Source organism: Myotis lucifugus, unplaced genomic scaffold (assembly GCF_000147115.1).
Source record: "Myotis lucifugus unplaced genomic scaffold, Myoluc2.0 scaffold_680, whole genome shotgun sequence".
In the NCBI taxonomy this organism is placed as follows: domain Eukaryota; kingdom Metazoa; phylum Chordata; class Mammalia; order Chiroptera; family Vespertilionidae; genus Myotis; species Myotis lucifugus.
In genome coordinates, this window is record NW_005871728.1 from 94872 (window position 1) to 114843 (window position 19972).

Below are 19972 nucleotides of genomic sequence, written 5' to 3' on the forward strand. Positions count from 1 at the left end.
CTCTCCCAGGAGGTCGGGGCCAGAACTGACAGGAAATCTAAGCTCTGGACAAGGAGTCTCTCCTTTTACAGTTGGAGACACTGAGGCCCAGACAGAGGAAGGGTGTGTCCAAGTGAGAGACTTTAGAGGTTCCAGAGCAGTCTCATGACTCAGGCCTGTTCCCTACAGGGAGGCACCCACCACATCCCCACAGAGAATCACACTTCCCCTCTGGATTCGGGGAGGGAAAGGAGGGACCATTGCTCAGAGCTTTCTGGGATCTAGATAAAAGGCGAGGGGCAGGGTCTGCCTTCTCCCCACTTGAGCCTGACTCCCCCTCCCCAAGCCTGAGCCCCAACAACTCCCTCAGCCATGACCTCCCCACCTGCCACCTACCTCACTTCCCTCTACAAGGCCTGACTCCATGTGAGGGGGAAGAGGTGAATCTTCGGAGACCCTGGAGGCCTGTGGTTCCCCTGAGATCTCTCCCTGACTCCCAGTCCCCCTGGGACACAAGCCTGTCCTTAGGTCTATGGGGGGTCATTAGATCTTCTGAGAGACTCAGACATCCTGGGGTGGTCTGTCTCCATCTGAGCAAAGAGGACATATGTGTGCAGAGCTGGGGTCCCAGAGGGTGCTGGGAAGGAGAACAGGAGAGGTGGGAGGCCTGGGCTGACCCTAGAGTTCCCACCTCACTCGGACTTCTCCTGCATCTGCCTGGGGTCCCCACACTAAGACCCTCTCACTGTCCACCTGAGACACCTTCTGGCAACAGAAGAGAGAGAGGGGTGAACAGGGGTAAGGCTGTGTCTAAGGGACAAATCCTTTCTAAGTGACCATCTCTACAGCCAGCTCACTCTCCTTTCAGCCCATGATTGTTCTGAGGACTGGACCCTGAGCTGACAAACAGAAAGACAGGGTGAGGGGGCCTCACCTGAGACCAGGAGGTCCAGGGCATCGCTGGGGTTTGACCACACCTGGGGGCTGTTCCTGTAATAGCCATAGCATCTGAACGTCCACCTGTCGCTGGGGGTCATGGGGCCCACAGAGAACAGGGCCTGGGACTGCCCACTGGGCTGTGGCTCTGAGTCCTGGGTCCAGGAGAGCCTGTGATCTCCTTCCTTAGTCAGAATGAATGTGTCAAATCCCTGCCCTGAGCCACACTGGAGGTTCACGTTCCCTCCTGAGGGCACGACAGGGCTGGGCAGGGCTGAGAGGCTGGGTTTGCTGTAGGATCCTAGGAGAGGAGGAGGCAGCGTGTTAAATGGGCTCACACCTCCCTCATGTCCCCCAGGGCTGGGCTGTGAGAGGGGGACACCCTGGGAGCAAACCCCCTTCCTGAGGGCAGAGCCTGAGGCTGGGACCCCTGAGTGTCCTCTCACCTGTCACCACCAGCTCCAGGAAGTCACTGTGCCCTGACCAGCCAGTGGGGCTGAGGTAGTAACAGTGATATATCCCTGCATCATGCTCTGTCATGCTTGTGATGAAGAACTTGGCCTTGTCCCCAGGCTCCAGTGGCTTCTGTTCTTTCCATGGTGCTCGGCTTCCCTCTTTATAAAGTAGGTACTCCTTAGCCTTTCGTGTTCCCTGACAGCAGATGGTCATGGGGCTCCCGCTGGGGATCACAGGGCCTGGCTCAGCCCAGAGGGTGGGTTTGGGGAGGGTCTCTGGAAAGAATCAGAGGCTGGGTCACAGGACATTCCCACCCCTGGTCCCCAGGTCTCAGTCCCAGATGCCCCCCTCTGTCAGACAGATCTGCACCCCTTCCCCTATTGCCTGGGGGGTGGCCCATGTCCCCAGAGAACAGCAGAGCAGGGAACCTGGGGACAGACTCACCTGTCTGCACTGGGGTCCTGAGGCCCACACTCAGCACTGGAAGACAGTCCCTGTGAGAGATTTGCCCTGAACCCTAAGCAGATCCCTCCTCCCCATGAGCCTCCTGTTTCCTGGGGTCCCCTCCCCCTCCTCCCTTCTCAGTAAGATAGAGCAGGGCCTTGAGGGTGGGGCTCATGGCGTCTTCTCCCAGTGGCCACAGCTGAGCAGATGGAGCAGACTGTGGGGCCAGCAGGGTGGCAAGACAGACACACAGGTGGTGGTCACTTGGATGCTGGCCCTGCCTGTCATGGGGTTGTCACGCCAGCAGCCTATGTAACCAGTGGTGTAATGTGCTCACTGGTAGTCCTACGTGGGGTGAGTTCCAAGATTCAGTGAGGAAACCGGCCTTGTTGCTGGAGTCCTGTGGGATCCTGGTATCCAAGGGCTCAGAGCCCCTCTCTTTATACAGAAGGTAGACATTAGCCTGCAGAGACCCCGGACACCAGATGGTCATGGGACTCCCCTTGGTGACGATGGGGCCTGGGTCAGCCCAGATAGAGAGTTTGGGGACAACTCCAGGAAAGGAATCAGACCTGAAAGACCTGGCAGCCTGTCTCCCCCTCATGACGTCATGAATGAGCCAGTGATGCCATTTCATGAGCACCTACTGTGTGTGAGGCTCCTGCTGGGGTCTGTCACTCATCTCCTCTCACCTCATGCACCAGGGATGCTGACCCCACCACTCACTTCACTGAGGCTCAGAGAGGTTCATCACCTGCCCCAGGTCACCCAGCCTGGATGGGGCAGGGCCGGGACTGCAACCCAGGACTGTGAATTCCCTGTCCTGTCCTCACCCTGCCCCCCAGGGGGACATCAGCTTTCTGCTCTAGGCTCCTCCTCTGCAGGGGCCTGTCCACGTCTCCTCTGGAGCTGAGGGTCCTTCTTCATTACCTGCCCCCAGCACAGCAGGGACAGGGTGAGGGCTGGACTGAGTCTCTCCCTCATTGTCTCCACCCTGCAGGCCCTGACGCCCCTTGGGAAGGTCGGGCTGGGCTGGGGGCTCTGTCTTCCTGAGCTCTGTGAGGCCCTTATGTCATCTCATCTCCCAGTAGCCTGTGAGCAGGATGGGACCAGGGATGAGCAGACAGGAACCCGACACTCAGAGGAGAGAAGGGACCGCCCAGCCCCACAGCAGGAGCAGCAGAGCCTGGAGCTGAGCCAGGGCTGATCCACCCTGTTCCCTCCTCTGAGCTGAGCCTGAGCTGAGGGGTAGGACTGGGTGCCCGGACCCTTGTCCTGCCTGTCCCTCCCTGTACAGTGTCACCGTCACTGAGACAGAGGGGACAGGCCCCATAACATCACGACCTGGGGGGCTTCCCTGTGAGGCCCCTCTCCCAGGGAGGTCAGGGCCAGAACCGTCAGGAAAATCTAAGCTCTGGACAAGAATTCCCTCCTTTTCACTTAGAGACACTGAAGCCCAGACACTGAAACCCCTTAACCCCCATGTTCAGCCCCTGTCCCATGGAGGAACCCACCATCTCCCACAGACTCTCACTACCCTCTGTGGGCCTTACTTAGAGCCTCTTGGGGATGAGGATAACAGGTGTGGGGTGAGGGCTGCCTTCTCCCACTAGAGCTCAGCACCCCCTCCCAAGCCTGCAACTCCACATCTCTCTCTGCCCCGACCACCCCACCCATCACCAGCTCAGACCCTGGGACTCCCAGCCCCCTGGGACACAAGCCCATCCTTGAGGTTCTGGGTCACTTGATCCCCTGACAGACTCTCAGGACTTGCTGGGGGCGGGGGAGTGTTGTGCTCCCTCTGAGCAGAGCTCCCCAGGACTCACCAGCTGTGAAGGTGGGCCCTGTGGGTTGGGGGCTGGGGCCTCCAGAGGGTCCTGGAATTGAGGATAGAGAGGGGTGAGGCTGGGGCTCACTCTAGAGTCTCCAAATCACTCGGTCGCTTCTCCATCTGCTCTGTGATCCCCAAAGACAGTCCCCCTGCCCACAATTTCCCAACCCAGTTCATGGGGAGGATTCAACAAAAGTGAGAGCATCTCTGAGGGCAGATCTCTGCTGGGTGACCAACACTCTGACCCCTCACTCTCCTCCTACCTCAGATGTTTCCTGGGGGCGGGACCCTGAGCTGCCTGTGCTCAGAGAGGATGAGGTCAGGGGCCCCTCACCTGAGACCGTTAAATGAAGGGGGTCACTAGGGTCAGACCACTCCTGGGGATGCCTCTCAAAATAGCCATAGCATCTGAACGTCCCCCTGTGGCTGGGGGTCACAGGGCCCACAGGGAACAGGGCCTGGGACCACCCACTGGGCTGTCGCTCTGAGTCCAGTGTCCAGGAGAGCCTGTGATCTCCTTCCTTAGTCAGAATGAACCTGTCAAATCCATGCCCTGAGCCACACTGGAGGGTCATGTTCCCTCCTGAGGTCACAACAGGGCTGGGCAGGGCTGAGAGGATGGGTTTGCTGTAGAATCCTAGGGGAGGAGGAGGCAGCGTGTTAAATGGGGCTCACACCTCCCTTATGTTCCCCAGGACTGGGCTGTGAGAGAGGAACACCCTGAGAGCAGACCCCCTTCCTGAGGGCAGAGCCTGAGGCTGGGACCCCTGAGTGTCTTCTCACCTGTCACCACCAGCTCCAGGGAGTCACTGGGCCCTGACCTGCCAGTGGGGCTGAGGTAGTTACAGGTATATCTCTCTGCATACTTTCCTGTAATGAGGAACTTGGCCCTGTCTCTAGGCTCCAGGGACTTCTGTCTCTTCAAGTACTTGCCACCTGCATACAGCCTGTACTCCTGAGCCTTCAGGGTCCCCTGACACCAGATGGTCACAGGGCTCCCCCAGGGGATCACAGGGCCTGGCTCAGCCCAGATGGTGGGTTTGGGGAGGGTCCCTAAAAGGAAACCAGAGGCTGCTTTACAAAGACCTTCCTCCTCACCCCCCCCCCGCTCAGTCCAAGATCCTCTCATCCCAGCACCTCTGTGCTCCCTCCTGAGCCCCAGGAGTGAAGGAAGTGGAAGGACATGGACCCTGGTGAGGACTCACCTGCCTGCACACGGGTCCTCTGGTCCAGACTCAGCCCTGGAAGAGAGTCCCTGTGAGAGATTTGCACCCGGGCATCTCAGCTGATTCCCTTCCCATCAGGGCCCCGTCCACTGCAGCTGCCTGAGCCTGGGGGAGTAGGATGGGCAGCCGCCCCTCCTACTCCCACTCCCTGTGACCACAACTGACCAAGGCAGAGGAGAGCAGAGAGGATGGACGTCATGGCGTCTGCTCTGAGGGCTCCTGCTCTGCAGATGGAGGAGGCCTGGACCTGAAGGACAGAGACGCACAGGATGTGATGAGTCAGGAGCTGCTGCCGCCTTCTGGGTTTACACAGCTGTGGATCCATAGCCATGGGAGGGCCCCACCCTGGGCCTGGTTCTGCATCTCCCCAGGATGAGGCTCACAGGGAGTCCAGGCTTCAGAGGCTGGTCAGCAGTGTCTGAGGTCTCACCTGATCCTCAGGGTCTCATGTGTCGGCTGGTCTGACTCCTGCTCAGAGAGGGCGAGATGCAGGATATGGTTCTGACTTGGCCCCTGGGAGTCTGTCTCTGAACAGCCCAATGGGACACCCAACCACAGCTCTTGAGGGAGCTCATTTATGAAAGAACTAGAGGCCCAGTGCCTGAAATACACTCATGGGGGGAGGGGGGGTCCCTTAGCCCGGCCTGCACCATCTCCAATCTGGGACTTTTCCAGGCATGTCCTACTGCTAGTTTAGGCCTGATCCCACCTAAACCGGCAGTCAGACATCCCTCTCACAGTCCAGGACTGCTGGCTCCTAACTGCACACCTGACTGCCTGCCTGATCACCCCTAACCACCTCTGCCTGCCAGCCTAATCACCCCTAACTGCCCTCCCCTGCTGGCCTTGTCACCCCTAACTGCCTCTGCTTCAGCCCCTGCTGGCCTGGTCGCCCCTAACTGCCTCTGCTTCAGCCCCTGCCAATAGGTTTTGTCTGGAGGGGCTTCCAGTCTAATTAGCATGCTACCCTTTTATCAGTATAGATCTTCTGAGCAGATTCCCAGTGGCCTCAGCATTTCCACGACTTTCCCTGATTCAAGGGTCCTGGTAGGTTCACATTCGTGCCAATGCTTCATGTTTCCTGCCTTTTTAATTTTCATTATTCAGTGTAGGTATTGGTACCACCCTGTGGTTTGATGTACATTTATTTCTTCAATGATTTAAAAGGTCAGCACCTTTTTTAAAAAAACTTTTTTAATCCTCACCCCAGGATATTTTTCTTCCATTGATTTGTAAAGAGAGTGAAACCGAGAGACAGAGAGGAAAGAGAGGGAAACATTGGTGTCCGAGAGACATCAATTGGTTGCATCGAACATGAGGGTTGAGGAGCAAATCTGCAACCATTTCCCCCTATATTTGTGTTCTTGTGTCCTCATGAAGAAAAAAATCTCTCTCACAGGTTAATAAGATAATTTGGTAAAAAGAAATAGTAATTGATTGACTTTTCATGTTTTGGTCTGTCTCCCATCTGGCATTGCTTATTGCAAATGCTGTGAGGCAGGTAAGATGTTCACCATGTCCTAGAGACTCACCCACTGGCCCAGCGCCATGGGATGGAAAGACCATGACCTCCCCACTGAAGGGTCCAGGTGACTCCACACGAGGGGTCTGACCTGGAGTCTTCCTTCTTCTCCTTTGGATGAGGCGTCTCTTCTTTCCAATTGCTCAAACCTCCACTGTCTCCATCTGCATTGAATGGCTGGTTTCATTTCCTCCATATCTCAGTCGAGAAGAATTCTCACCATCTTTGTGGGGAAGGCATTGGTATTGCTAAGACATCAAGGGAAAAAGTAGCCTGCTCAAGTGTCCTTCAACCATTCAGGATGTGGTAGCGCCACTATTGATATTTAATGTGTGTCTGTGTGTGTTGCTGCCTTGGAACAGGACTCCCATGAATGTTGCTCCTGTCTGAGTCCTGATGAGTCTCCACAGTTTGAAAAAGAGAGTGACACCCGGCATCAATGGTGCTCTGTAGGGGCAGAAATGACTCAGATGATTGGCCCCCAGGACATGGAGAGATCCCACTGCTCACAGAGACAGAAAGTCAGGTGGAACCTGTGTGAGACATAGGACCTGCGTCCCAGGGCCAAGAGGAGGCATTGAGCTTCCTGTGGGAGCAGGTACGTCTTGCACAGCCCCCAAGCTTCTCCCTCCCCCTCCCTTGGGCTCACTGTCCTGAGGGCCCCTTGGTGTCCTCAGTCAACAAGGCAGGGAGGGAGGTCACCCCCCAAGGCAGCTGTCATGTCCACCAATTTCCTGGGCTCTGAGCTCCACTCCCTTCTCCAGTTCACCCTCCACATCTGCCTTGCGTAAAACCTTCCATGGTCCTCACTGTCTTCAAGGTGAATCCACACTCTTCCTTCTGGACTCAAGGCTGATCATGATCATCCAGATGTGACCCTCCCACCTCAGCTCTCATCTCTGCTTTCCTCAGACAGATGGGCACAGTGGCCCATGAACACACACGTATCCACACACTCATACACACATGCACATTCATACACACACTCACACATACGCTCACACACACACACAAGCACACATGGTTTTTTATTTCATAGGTTTGATGTGTAATAGTTACATTATCATTTAATCTAAAACATTCGCTTCTGTTTTGATTCACACATTGATTATTGCAAAGTCTGTTGCTTTATTTTCAAAATGCAGGGAATACATTTTGGAAATAAGTGTATGTTGTTTTAGTCTAGGAGGTTTGGAGAGGACGCATCTCTGTTTTGATGGGCTCACCGGGCCCGTGAGGGGGCACGAGGTGGTCCTAACCCAGGTTGTGTGTTGGGGGAGGGGAGAAGGTTCATGGAATGAGTTTGGTTGGAGGAGGCATTGGCCTCACTCGGGCTGGAGAGTGTAGCTCAACCTGATCGTCAGCAGCATGGACTGCCGGGTGGAGATCCCTGGATGTGGCTGGAGTCAAGGGGGACCTGTGGACAGGCTTTGTGCAAGGGATGTTCAGTGACAGGGACGTTTGGGGGCATGAGAATTAAACACCTGAGCCAACAGTGAGGGTCTGGAGGAGGCCAGAAGGAGGGTGACGGGGTCACACCAACGAGCTGTCCTGGGTCTTCACCTGAGCTTGTCTGTGGGGAGAACTGGGTCACAGAAAGGAGAACCCGGAGCCAGAACAGTAGGATTGGTTCAGTGTGTGAGGGGAGAGAGGAGAGAATGGAGGGTTCATCCTCTCTCCGCCTTGGCTGCCTGCAGGAGCCAATGGGGCTGTGCCAAGGTTGCTGACCCCAAGAGAAGCAGGAGGCCTGGGGGATGTTACAACACTATCAACTCACCCACAGAGGCAACCAGCACCACCCTTGGGCCTGGCTGTGTGCTGCTGTTTCTCCCTATCACTTCCTCTCTCTGACTTTCTTGTCACTGTGAGCAGAGCCCCTGCTCTCCATGCCTCTCCATCTAACCTTCAGAGTTCTTTCTGCCTCCTCACCACCTCTTGTCCCCCAGACAGTACCTCTTTGTCTAATTCTGTTTATTCCATCTCTATGGTTTGGGTAGAAGAGCATGTTGGAGACCATTGCCAGGTTGTAATCTCAAGACCTGGGGACACATTTATTGAACTTCTATTTTGAGCCAGTCTCTTCTCCTCTCCTTCTTTGCTTGTTGGGCAACATTGTGAAACCCCACCTCTGAGTTTGTTATGAGGATCGGCAGTGCCAGAGACATGAAGGGCCTCAATCTGGTGTCATTTTCTTTCTTTTTTTATAAATATATATTATATTGATTTCAGAGAGGAAGGGAGAGGGAGAGATAGAAACATCAATGATGAGAGAAAATCATTGATCAGGTGCCTCCTGCCAGCCCCACTCTGGGGATGGAGCCCACATTCCAGGCATGTGCCCTGACCGGGAATCAAACCATGACCTTCTGGTTCATAGTTCGACTCTCAACCACTGAGCCATGTTGGCCAGAAATCTGGTGTCATTTTCTGACCTGATCAAGGCATGTGTATGAGAGACATGTGGTGGGAAGGGCTATTTAGAAGCCGCAAGTGTGTCCCCCAAGCCTACAAGGTAAATCAGAAGCTGCAGTGCATCCTTGGTTGAATGGCAGATGAGTGCAGACAAAAGGATGCAGGATGGTGGGTCTCGGCAGGGATCCTAGCCTCAGCCCAAGTCAGGAGTGAAGGTGGAAATTTCATGAGTGGGTTGGTCTCTAAGCACTAAAGCACTTAGGGCACCTCTGACCTGGTGGGAGTCCTGGTTCCAATAAAGTTCCACAGACACCAGTGGTGCAACCTTCAAGGTATAAGGGAGCTGAAGGGAACCACGTGTGTTTCACTTGCATTTATTTGTATTGATGCAACATTCACATAACATGCAATTAAGTCTTTTAAAATATAAAATTCACTAGAATGTAATAAATACACAATGTCTCAATGACAACATCTATCTAGTTTCAAGAAGTATTTATAGCCAACCCCCATAAAAAACACCCAACAGTCCATCTCCCGTCTGTCCTCCTGGTCAACCCCAGACAAACCAATCTGATTTCTGTTTCTATGGGTTTCCTTCTCCTGAACATTTTGCATAAATGGAATCACACAACCCCTGATCTTATGTGTCCGCTTTCTGTCACTGAGCTGCATTATTTTGATGTTTGCCCACAATGTACCAGGTACCCGTCCTTTGTTCTTTATGGTTTAAAAAATCCCAAGGTTGTGAAGATACCTCATTTTGTTGGGATGGATGTGGCCCCGCATGAAAGGGTGTATAGATGTGAATCCGAACCAGTCATGTGGGATGGACCCTCATGTCACAGGGTGAGAACAGAAGGGCACTGGAGGAGAGTGAGCAAGGACAGGAGGCAGGGAGAGCACCCCAGGTGGATAGAGGGGGCGTTCTTTACAGGGACATGGCCTACGTTCTCCTGCACCTAAACCTCACCTACCATGTCTTCTCCCCTGGACTTTCTCAGCAGACAGTTTCTCCAATTATGGTCCATATTCTCTTTCAGCACCTCCTGGGCTCATCAGATGGGCTCCAAGTCTCCCCCACTCTGAACGGTGCATGTCCCCTCTGTGTTCACATCTTGGCTGCACCATGGGTCCTTCTGGTGTCATTTCGAGCCTGAAATAGCAGCACCCCAAGGACCACGAGGATCAGGCCAGCCACGCCCATCCGGATGAGATTCTCCACTGTGTAGTCTTTGGGGAGGGAAGTAGGAATTGTGGACAAAGTGTTCACAGACGTCAGAGCAGACCAGAGAAATCCCAGGACCCTGGCTGTCCACACAGGACACCCACCTCTCCTTGACAGGACATGACCCTCTATCGTGCCCCCCCAAGCCCTATAAGTGAGAGCTTCTCCCACTCAGTGATTTGGGGTTTGACCTATTTTGTGATGGGCCAGTGGTGTCAGCTGCTCCGAGAATTATGAAATGAGAGTGTGAGGACTTGGGGAGACACGAACCTTCCTTCAAGGTTCTGTGCTCTCAGAGGCCCCAATTTTCAGATCATAAGTTTTACACAGTCCCTTAATGAGCTCTTTCTCTACACTGCCGGGTTCCCTGGTCTCCTCATTGGATTATTATTAGCCTGCCTTGATCTCTGAATTTGGAACCTGCACGGAGTCTCTTTGCAGCAGAATTTGGCTGCCCACCATAGCTCAGTATTAATAAGAAAAGTGGTTTCAATACAGAAATTAAGTTGTATTGTTCAGTGTTTTGTCTGAAATATAAAACCCCATCATACTATTTCTTTATGGCTAAGAGATCCCCCTTATTCAAAGCCTGGGGAGCAGGAGTCTGTGGATGAGCATTAGAGTTAGGGGGTCTGGAACCTATTGTTTGGTGGAGCCCCCAGGGTCTCATTACAGGGCCCTGAGCTGACTGAGCATCGAAAGGAGTGGGTCAAGCCCTAGCTGGTTTGGCTCAGTGAATAGAGTGTTGGCCTGCGAACCGAAAGGTCCCAGGTTCAATTCCTGTCAAGGGCACATGCCCGGGTTGTGGGCTCAATCCCCAGTGGCGGACTTGCAGAAGGCGACCGATCCATGATTCTCTCTCATCATGGATTTTTCTATCTCTCTCCTTCTTCCTTCCTTTCTGAAATCAATAAAAATATTTTTTAAAAAAAGAAAGGAAAGAAGTGGATCAAGAATCCCTCACCTGAGACCAGGAGTTCCAGGGGGCTCACTGGGGAGTGACAGCAGGTAGGGGGAGGTGCTGTGTGAGCTGTGGCACCTGTAGGTCCCCCCATGGGCTAAGGTCACAGGGATTAGGGAGAACTCTGCCTGGTACTGGTGAGCTCAAAACTTGGATCTAAAAGCAGGGGATTGGCTGCCCCATTTTTGGACAGAAGGAAAGTGTCCCTCAATCTCTATGACTGACAGAAGGGCCACGTTCTCTCCTAAGGTGCCTGGGTGCATTGACAAGGAGGGTCTGTCAGGCAGGTGTCCTAGAGAGAGGGAGGAAGAGTGAGGGCTGCCTGCCCACGTTGTTCTGACCTGAGAGTCACCGGGCCTCTCTCTGAGGGCCCTCCTCTCTGTCTGTCTCTGTTTTCCCTGAGTCTATCCCTCTTGCTCCCATTCCATGGCTCATGCTGTCTCCTTCCCTGGAGAGCCCACACCCCTTGTCCTGGCTATCACCACCTGAGACCCACCCCCAACCCAGCCTGTGCAGAGTCTGGGTGTCTTAATAAAGCCACTAGATCCTCAACAACCATACAAGTTATTGTTATCTTGGCTCAGATGTCCAGAGGGTCACTGAGGGCCGACCACTTAAAAGAGAAGTTGGATCCACTGTAGCATCTGTACCGGCCCCCCATGGGAGCTGCTCACAGTGTCCAGGGGGAAGTGGGCCTGAGCGAGCCCAGCCTGGGGCTGCAGGACAACCCTCTAGGGGAGGTCCCTTCCCCCCTCCTTGTGCAGAGCGAATCTGTCATAGCCAACATCAGAATGAAACTAGAGGGTCAGGCTTTGGCCAGAGGCCACAATGGGGCTCTGCTGGGTCAGGAGGGAGGGCTTCCCAGAGACATATGGGAAGACCAGATGTGAATTACAGGGACTGCTCCTCACACAGACTCCCTTCTACTGTCCTGGCCCATAGGTGTCACTGTGTCTCTCACACTCAGTGTCTCTGATGAAGAAGCCCCGAATCTTGCCATACCCAACCCTCTCACAGGGGGCTCCCCTCTGAGCAAAGATACCAATAACCTGTCTGGTCTCTCAAAACATGGATGTGGTAGGGATGGTAATTTCTCACCTGAGACCAGGAGCTCCAGGGACTCACTGGGGTGTGACCACACCTGGGGCACCTTGTTGTAACAGCCATAGCATCTGAACGTCCACCTCTGAATGGAGGTCAGTGGGCCCAGAGGAAACAGGGCCTGGAACTGCCCACTGGGGTGTGGCTGTGAGTCCAGGGACCAGGCAAACTGGTGTTCTCCTTCCTTAGTCAGAATGAATCCATCAAATCCTTGGCCTGAACCACACTGGAGGGTCACGTTCCCTCCTGAGGTCATGACAGGGCTGGGCAGGGCTGAGAGGCTGGGTTTGCTGTAGGATCCTAGAAGGAGAGGAGGCAGTGTGTTAAATAGGCTCACTCCTCCCTCATGTCCCTCAGGGCTGGGCTGTGAGAGGGAGACACCCTGAGAGCAGACCCCCTTCCTGAGGGCAGAGCTTGAGGCTGGGACCACTGAGGGCCTCTCACCTGTCACCACCAGCTCCAGGAAGTCGCTGGGCTCTGACCAGCCTGTGGGGCTGTGATAGTAACAGTAATATATCCCTGCAAAGTCCTGGTTCATCTGGTTGATGGACAACTTGGCCCTGTTCATGGGCTCCCATCGGGTCTGCGTGTTCCAAAGCAAACGTTTTCTTTCCTTATACAGATAGAACTTTTTGGCATCCAGGGTCCCCTGACACACGAGGGTCACAGGGCTCCCATACGGGATCACAGAGGCTGGCTCAGCCCAGAGGGTGGGTTTGGAGAGGGTCTCTGAAAGGAAACCAGAGGCTGCATTACAAAGACCTTCCCTCCCTCATCTCCCAGAACAGCCCTAAATACTCTCGTTGTATCACCTCATCCCAGCACCTCTGTGCTCCCTCCTGAGCCCCAGGGGATGACATAAGAGGAGGGACATGGAGCTGGGGAGGACTCACCTGCCTGCACACGGGTCCCTTGGTCCAGACTCAGCCCTGGGAGAGAGTTCCTGTCAGAGGTTTCCACCCGGACGTCTGAGCTGATTTTCTTCCAATCAGGGCCCTGTCCACTCCAGCTGCCTGAGCTTGAGGTTCCACAAGAACAAGGGGGAATTTCCTGCCCATCCCCTCCTGCTGCCGGACTCCACAAGTGACCGAGGCAGAGAAGAGCAGAGAGGATGGACGTCATGGCTCTGAGGGCTCCTGCTCTGCAGATGGAGGAGGCCTGGGCCGGAAGGACCGAGACACACAGGATGTGGTGAGTCAGGGGCTGCTGCTGCCCTTCTGGGTTTTCACAGCTGCAGACCCACAGTCAGGAGATGGTTCCGCCCTGGGCCTAGCTCTGCATCTCCCCGGATGAGAGCTCAGGGGGACTATAGGCTCTCAGGAGGAAGCTCAGCAGTATCTGAGGTCTCACCTGATCCTCAGAGTCCCATCTGTCTGCAGGTCTGACTGACCTGGAGTCTTCCTTCTGCTCCTTTGGACGAGGCATCTCCGCTTTTCAATTTCTCAAACCTCCACCATCTTCATCTGCATTGTATGGCTGGTTTCGTTTCCTCCATATCTCAGTTGAGAAGAATTCTCACCACATTTGTATTGCTATGAGGTCAAGGGAGGAAATGGCCTGCTTAAGTGTCTTTCAACTATTCGGGATGTGATAGTGCCACAACTGATATAACACAACTGTGTGTGTGTGTGTGTGTGTGTGTGTGTGTGTGTGTGTGTGTGTGTGTGATGTGTGTGTGTGTGTGTGTGTGTGTGTGTGATGAATGTCATTTTTTTCTGAATCCTGAAGAGTCTCCACAGCTTGAAGAGTAGAGTGAAACCCGGCCTCAAAGGTGCTCTGAAGAGGCAGAAATGACTCAAATGATTGACCCCCAAGAGATGGAGAGATCCCGCTGCTCACAGACAGAAAGTCAGGTGGAACCTGTGTGAGACATAGGACCTGTGTCCCAGGTCCAGGAGGAGGCACTGAGCTGCCCTGTGGGAGCAGATGCATCAGGCACAGCCCCCGAGCTCCTCCTTCTCCCACCCCTGGGCTCACTGTCCTGAGGGCCCCTTGGTGTCCCCAAGTCAACAAGGCAGGGAGGGAGGTCTCCTTCACACCCCCCAAGGCAGCCATCATGTCCACCACCTTCCTGAACTCTTAGCTCCCTTCTCCAGTTCACCCTCCACATAGGAATCTAACCTCATTTCAGAATCTGTCCATTTCCTGCTCAAAATCCTCCCATGAGCCTCCCTGAATTGAGGCTAAATCCAGACTCTTCTTTCTAAACTGAAGGGTGTTCATGATCATCCAGATGAGACCCTCCAACCTCAGCTCTCACCTCTGTTTCCACCCAATCAGACAAGTACAATTACCCAATGAACACACACACAAGTCCATATAAGCCATTTATGGAACATTGCTTTACACACAATATTATAATTTAACTAGAGGCCCAGTGCATGAAATTTATGCACGGGAGGGGGAGGGAGTCCCTCAGCCCAGCCTGCACCCTCTTCAATCAGGGACCCCCTCAGGGGATGTCCGACTGCTGGTTTAGGCAATCAGCCGGCAGTCAAACATCCCTCTCACAATCCAGGACCACTGGCTCCTAACTGCTCACCTGCCTGTCTGCTCTCCCCTGCCGGCCTGGTCGCCCCTAACTGCTTTCCCTTGCTGGCCTCTGCCTCAGCCCCCGCCACGGTGGCTTTGTCCAGAAGGATGTCCGGAAGGATGTCTGGAAGATGTCCAGTCTAATTAGCATATTACCCTTTTATTAGTATAGATAACTGTTGATATTTTATTTAGAAATATTGCACTTTTCTAGTTTATTTGTAATAAGTGGCACATAGGATTTTATAAGACGATCTGACCAAACAGTTTGCTTCTTACCAGTATATATTCCTTTTGTGTTAAAGATATCACACCATGCCCTTGTGTGGTGATCACCACACCCATGACCAGCTACCACCTCCTTCTCTCTTCCTCCCTTTCAGATAGTCTGTATGTGTCCAGGGGCTCTAAAATGTTCTTTCCTCTCTAAAATGAACACATTTCACTTACTCAAACAGCAGTTCCTTCAAACACAGTCTAGACATGGTCTAGTCCAGTTCTCATACTTTTTAAATTTCTCCTTTGTAAACAATGAATTACAACATTAGCCTTAGAATGCCCTAGCCTACTAATCAGAGTTCTCGAAATACAGGAAACGGGTCACCTGGATCATGGATATATTTCTGTTCTTGGTACAAGTACTCAGCAGGTGGTAGGTGAGCAGTAAACACTTGTTTATGGATAAGTCAAAGGCAGAAAGAGAATTCCCTTTGCGGGGGGCTGAAGACCCAGGTAATGAGCTGCAGGTAGAGCTAGCCTGTTGAGGGTGGATTCAGGATGAGAACCTGGGTCCTGTCCTCTCTGAGTAGGAGGTCAGACCAGGCAGAGGGTCCTGGGAGTCAGAAGAGACCCCAGATCTGGGGTTGAGAGTCTCCAGACGCCTCATCATGGAAAAATTATGACCTAGGCGCGTGGGGAGGGAGGGAGGTCTGCTTGCTGTGGGTTCACAGCTCTGAGGGCCCGGAAGGGTAGCAGCAACTCCTGACCCACCACATCCTGTGCATCTCTGTCCTTCAGGCCCAGGCCTCCTCCATCTGTAGAGCAGGAGCCTCAGAGCAGACACCATGATGTCCATCTTCTCTGTTCTTCTCTGCTTCGGTCAGTTGTGGACACGGGGAGGGGAAGCAGGAGGGGCAGATGCATCCTCTTGTTCATGGGAAACCTTAGCCTCAGGCAGCTAGAGTGGACAGGGCCCTGATGGGAAGGGAATCAGCTCAGACATCCGGGTACAAATCTCTCACCGACACTCTCTTCCAGGGCTGAGTCTGGGCCAGATCATCCAAGTGCAGGCAGGTGAGTCCTCCCCAGGCTTCATGTCCCACCTGTCACTTCACCCCTGGGCACAGAGGTCCTGGGATGAGGTCCTGGGATGAGGTGATAAGCCAAGAGGGTCTTGGGCTGAGCTGGGAGATGGGGAGTTTGGAATGTCTGTGTAATGTACCCTCTGCTTTCCCTCCAGGGACCCTCTCCAAAGCCACCATGTGGGCTGAGCCAGGCCCTGTGGTCCCTTATGGGAGCCCTGTGACCCTCTGGTGTCAGGGGACCCTGGAAGCCCAGGAGTTCTGTATGTATAGACAACAAAAACGAGTGCTTTGGAAAACACAGACTCAGTGGAATCCCAGAGACAAGGTCAAGCTCTCCATCACACGCATGACAGAGCATGATGCAGGGAGATACTACTGTTACTATATCAGATTCACAGGCTGGTCAAGGAACAGTGACCCCCTGGAGCTGGTGGTGACAGGTGAGAGCACACTCAGGGGTCCCAGCCTCAGGCTCTGCCCTCAGGAGGGGGGGTCTGCTCTCAGGATGTCTCCCTCTCACAGCCCAGCTCTGGGGACATGAGGAAGGTGTGAGCCCCATTTAACACGCTGCCTCCTCCTCTCCTAGGATCCTACAGCAAACCCAGCCTCTCGGCCCTGCCCAGCCCTGTCGTGCCCTCAGGAGGGAACGTGGCCCTCCAGTGTGGCTCACGGCAGGGATTTAACAGGTTCCTTCTGACTAAGGAAGGAGATCACAAGCACTCCTGGACTCTGGACTCACAGCCACAGCCCAGTGGGCAGTTCCAGACCCTGTTCCCTGTGGGCCCTGTGACCAGCAGCCACAGGTGGATGTTCAGATGCTATGGCTATTACAGGGACAGGCCCCATGTGTGGTCACACCCCAGTGACCTCCTGGAGCTCCTGGTCCCAGGTGAGTCCCACTATTGTCTCATCATGGATTGAGGCACCAGACACATTATTGGCATCTTTGCTGTGAAGGGAGCCCTATGAGAGAGGATGGGGTGAGGGAGTACAGGGGTCCATGGATCAGAGACACAGAGAGAGACAATGAGACCCGGGGGCCAGTCCAGTAGAAGGCGTTTATGGGAGGAGTAACCCCTATAATTCACGTCTGGTCTCCCCAGGTGAGTCTGGGAAGCCCTCCCTCCTGAGCCAGCAGGGCCCCATCGTGGCTTCTGGACAGAACCTGACCCTCCAGTGTAGCTCTGATGTCGGCTATGACAGATTCGCTCTGCACAAGGAGGGGGCACGGGACCTCCGAGAGAGCCTTGTCCTGCAGCCCCAGGCTGGGCTCTCTCAGACCCACTTCCCCCTGGACACTGTGAGCAGCTCGCCTGGAGGCCGGTACAGATGCTACGGTGGATACAACCTCTCCTCTGAGTGGTCGGCCCCCAGCGACCCCCTGGACATCCTGGTGGCAGGTGAGGAGCCAGTGGGTTCAGATAGGGACCCAGACTCTGCACAGGCCCTGCTGGGGGTCTCAGGTGGTGAGGCCAGAATGAAAGTGAAGGACCTCAGGGAGGAAGAGAGTCAGGGAGGCAGGAGTTGGGTGGAGAGAGGGGAGACTCAGAGAAACAGAGACAGATGGAGAGACGGGTCCTCAGAGAGAGGCCTGGTGACTCTCAGGGGAGAACATGGTGGGCAGGCAGCCCTCACCCTCCCTCTCTCTAGGACACCTGCCTGACAGACCATCTCTATCAGTGGTGGTGCACATAGGCCTCAGGGTGGCATCTGAAGGAAAGGTGACCCTGCTGTGTCAGTCACAGAGCCCGAGGGACACTTTCCTTCTGTCCAAGGAGGGGGCAGCCGATCCCCCCCTGTGTCAGAGATCAGAGCACCGAGCTCAGCAGTACCAGGCAGAGTTCTCCATGAGTCCTGTGACCTCAGCCCACGGGGGCACCTACAGGTGCTACAGCTCACACAGCACCTCCCCCTTCCTGCTGTCACTCCCCAGCGAGCCCCTGGAGCTCCTGGTCTCAGGTAAGGAGCCCCTGAGCCTGTCTGCTGAGCTGTCAGCTCAGGGTCCCGTTCCCAGAAGAATTATGGGCTAAAAGGAAGGGAGGGGCTCTAGAGATGGTCACCCAGAGGACATCTGCCCCACAGACACCCTGCTACCTTTGTACATCCCTGCCCTTTACCTGGGTCACAGGGGTGGGCAAACTTTTTGACTCAGGGCCACAGTGGGTTCTTAAACTGGACCGGAGGGCCGGAACAAAAGCATGGATGGAGTGTTTGTGTGAACTAATATAAATTCAAAGTAAACATCATTACATGAAAGGGTACGGTCTTTTTTTTTTTTTAGTTTTATTCATTTCAAATGGGCCCGATCCGGCCCGCGGGCCGTAGTTTGCCCACGGCTGGCTTTAGAAGGTGCCAGGTGAGCAGCACTTCGGCCCTGACTGGGCCACAGCACAGACGTAGGAGAAAAGCCTGAGTTTTGGGGGTCCCAGAGTCCACCCAGGTCTTCCCCTCCTTCTGTCCTCATGCTGGACTCTCTATGAACCCCGCCCCCTACCCACAGTGCCCCTGTCCACAGCTCGTGAGTTACTAGGGGTTTTTGCTCTGAGGGACCTTAGAGGCCCAACTCTGAGTTCAGACCAGGCAGAGAGTCCCAGGAGTCAGAAGAGACCTCAGATCTCAAGGACAAACAGGCTGAGTCCTAGGAGAGCTGGGACTCAGGGAGGGATTTTACGGAACCACCGGGGCCAGGGGTTCGAGGACTCGCTCCTTCCCAGCCATAGGGTCAGGCCTGCAGAGGGGTAAGTGAGGGCGAGGACAGGAGGGGTGGTCATGGCAGAGGGAGACGTTGGGGCTCAAGCTGAGGAGGAGAAGCCGGGCTCAAGTGGGGGAAAGGCAGCACCAAACCCTCACACTTCATTCTGATCCTCAGGAGGCTCTGAGGATCCTCCCTTCCCCACCACAGCATTGGGCCAACAGACGGGTAAGTGAGGGTCTCTGTGGGGAGGTGGTGGTGTCTCCGTGGGGAACAGAGGCTGAGTCATGTGGGGGTTCAGGCACCTGTGGAGGTGCTGACTTGGACCTCAGTGGCTCCAGGTGTAAAAGGAGAGAATCATGGCTCAGAGCTTACATTTCCTGTCAGTTCTGGGTCTGCGCTCCTAGGAGAGGGGGCCTCGCAGTGAACCCCCAGGAAGTGGCATTATTGGGCCTGTCCCCTCCGTAGCAGTGACGGTGTCACTATGATTATAATCCAAAGTCAGAGACACAAGGAGCTGGCTGAGGTGGAGGAACTAAAAGGTAGAACCAGCCCTTCATGCCTTCACATTCCTGATCTCAAGACACAATAAAGCCCCAGATGTTCCTCTTTGCTTCCTAGTTACTTACAAGACAAGACACCAAAGGTGCACATCTCAAGGGGTTGAGATGGACATTATTAGTTTGGGGACTCCTTGGAGATCAGAGAAGAGATGCCTTAAGCATTCCCACACCTCCTCACCCACACACTGTGTGTGTGTTTGGTTCTCAGGAGCAGCTGATCCCCTGGGACCATCACAGAACAAGTCAGACTCCAAGGCAGGTGAGTGTGGGAAATTGTCAGTGATGAGGCTGAGTGCAGAGGGTCACATCCAGTCAATGGAAGTCAGATGACCTGGATACACATCTAGGGATGCTGGGCTGGTTTGATATTGCCCTGATCTCTGTGACCTCTCTGTCCACAACCTCCAGCCTCAACCCCGCAAGACTACACAGTGGGGAATCTCATCCGGATGGGCGTGGCTGGCTTGGTCCTGGTGGTCATTGGGGTGTTGCTGTATCAGGATTGGCACCGTCAGAGAAGACCCCACGGTGCAGCTGGGACGTAAACGCAAAAGACAACAAACCCACCGTCCAGTGAGGCAGAACCTTGGAAATGGATCTGACGCTACCAAGAGGTTCTGGAGGATCACTGGGGCATAAGGCAGCTCCATTTTAATATTTTTGAGAAAAATCCATACTGATTTCCACAGTGGCTGCACCAGTCTGCATTCCCACCAGCAGTGCACTAGGATTTCCTTTTCTCCACATCCTCACCAGCATTTGTTGTTCGTTGATGTATTGATGGT

At 54.3% G+C, this 19972-nt stretch overlaps 4 protein-coding genes across 4 annotated transcripts; 1 reads left to right on the forward strand and 3 right to left on the reverse strand.

Moving 5' to 3' along the window:
- Window positions 1–721: 721 nt before the first annotated feature.
- Window positions 722–2005, reverse strand: LOC106694413 (leukocyte immunoglobulin-like receptor subfamily A member 5). Its single transcript, XM_023746447.1, has 5 exons — window positions 1968–2005; window positions 1816–1865; window positions 1362–1646; window positions 914–1216; window positions 722–744 (listed from the first exon to the last, which is right to left on the reverse strand). The coding sequence occupies exons 1-5, from the start codon at window positions 1988–1990 to the stop codon at window positions 722–724; spliced, it is 684 nt and encodes a 227-aa protein (XP_023602215.1). The 5' UTR covers window positions 1991–2005.
- Window positions 2006–2680: 675 nt separating this feature from the next.
- On the reverse strand, window positions 2681–5071 carry LOC111823007 (leukocyte immunoglobulin-like receptor subfamily A member 6). Its single transcript, XM_023746448.1, has 6 exons — window positions 5038–5071; window positions 4852–4887; window positions 4430–4699; window positions 3981–4283; window positions 3642–3692; window positions 2681–2745 (listed from the first exon to the last, which is right to left on the reverse strand). The coding sequence occupies exons 1-6, from the start codon at window positions 5069–5071 to the stop codon at window positions 2681–2683; spliced, it is 759 nt and encodes a 252-aa protein (XP_023602216.1).
- Window positions 5072–9917: 4846 nt separating this feature from the next.
- On the reverse strand, window positions 9918–13218 carry LOC102417570 (leukocyte immunoglobulin-like receptor subfamily A member 5). The gene is given in 6 exon segments (XM_023746449.1): window positions 9918–10039; window positions 10182–10256; window positions 11478–11480; window positions 12094–12396; window positions 12541–12825; window positions 13173–13218. Coding segments are annotated over 6 exon segments (834 nt in total).
- A 2889-nt stretch (window positions 13219–16107) lies between these two features.
- Window positions 16108–19732, forward strand: LOC102440354 (leukocyte immunoglobulin-like receptor subfamily A member 6). Its single transcript, XM_023746450.1, has 6 exons — window positions 16108–16372; window positions 16519–16821; window positions 17036–17332; window positions 17583–17891; window positions 19396–19446; window positions 19596–19732. Exons 1-6 carry the CDS (start codon window positions 16108–16110, stop codon window positions 19730–19732), a joined length of 1362 nt encoding a protein of 453 aa, XP_023602218.1.
- The last annotated feature ends 240 nt before the right edge of the window (window positions 19733–19972 follow it).

What these genes read in the sequence shown, in the direction of transcription:
- LOC102440354 (XM_023746450.1), top strand. Translation starts at nt 16,108, where the DNA reads ATGTGGGCTGAGCCAGGCCCTGTGGTCCCTTATGGGAGCCCTGTGACC. An exon ending in CCTGGAGCTCCTGGTCCCAG is followed by an intron (nt 16,822 to 17,035) that starts GTGAGTCCCACT and finishes TGGTCTCCCCAG; the next exon opens with GTGAGTCTGGGAAGCCCTCC. An exon ending in CCTGGACATCCTGGTGGCAG is followed by an intron (nt 17,333 to 17,582) that starts GTGAGGAGCCAG and finishes CCCTCTCTCTAG; the next exon opens with GACACCTGCCTGACAGACCA.
- LOC111823007 (XM_023746448.1), bottom strand. Translation starts at nt 5,071, where the DNA reads ATGACGTCCATCCTCTCTGCTCTCCTCTGCCTTG. An exon ending in GAGGACCCGTGTGCAGGCAG is followed by an intron (nt 4,700 to 4,851) that starts GTGAGTCCTCAC and finishes GTTTCCTTTTAG; the next exon opens with GGACCCTCCCCAAACCCACC. An exon ending in CCTTCATTTAACGGTCTCAG is followed by an intron (nt 3,693 to 3,980) that starts GTGAGGGGCCCC and finishes CCTCAATTCCAG; the next exon opens with GACCCTCTGGAGGCCCCAGC.
- LOC106694413 (XM_023746447.1), bottom strand. Translation starts at nt 1,990, where the DNA reads ATGAGCCCCACCCTCAAGGCCCT. An exon ending in CCTGGAGCTGGTGGTGACAG is followed by an intron (nt 1,217 to 1,361) that starts GTGAGAGGACAC and finishes CTCCTCTCCTAG; the next exon opens with GATCCTACAGCAAACCCAGC. An exon ending in CCTGGACCTCCTGGTCTCAG is followed by an intron (nt 745 to 913) that starts GTGAGGCCCCCT and finishes TTCTGTTGCCAG; the next exon opens with AAGGTGTCTCAGGTGGACAG.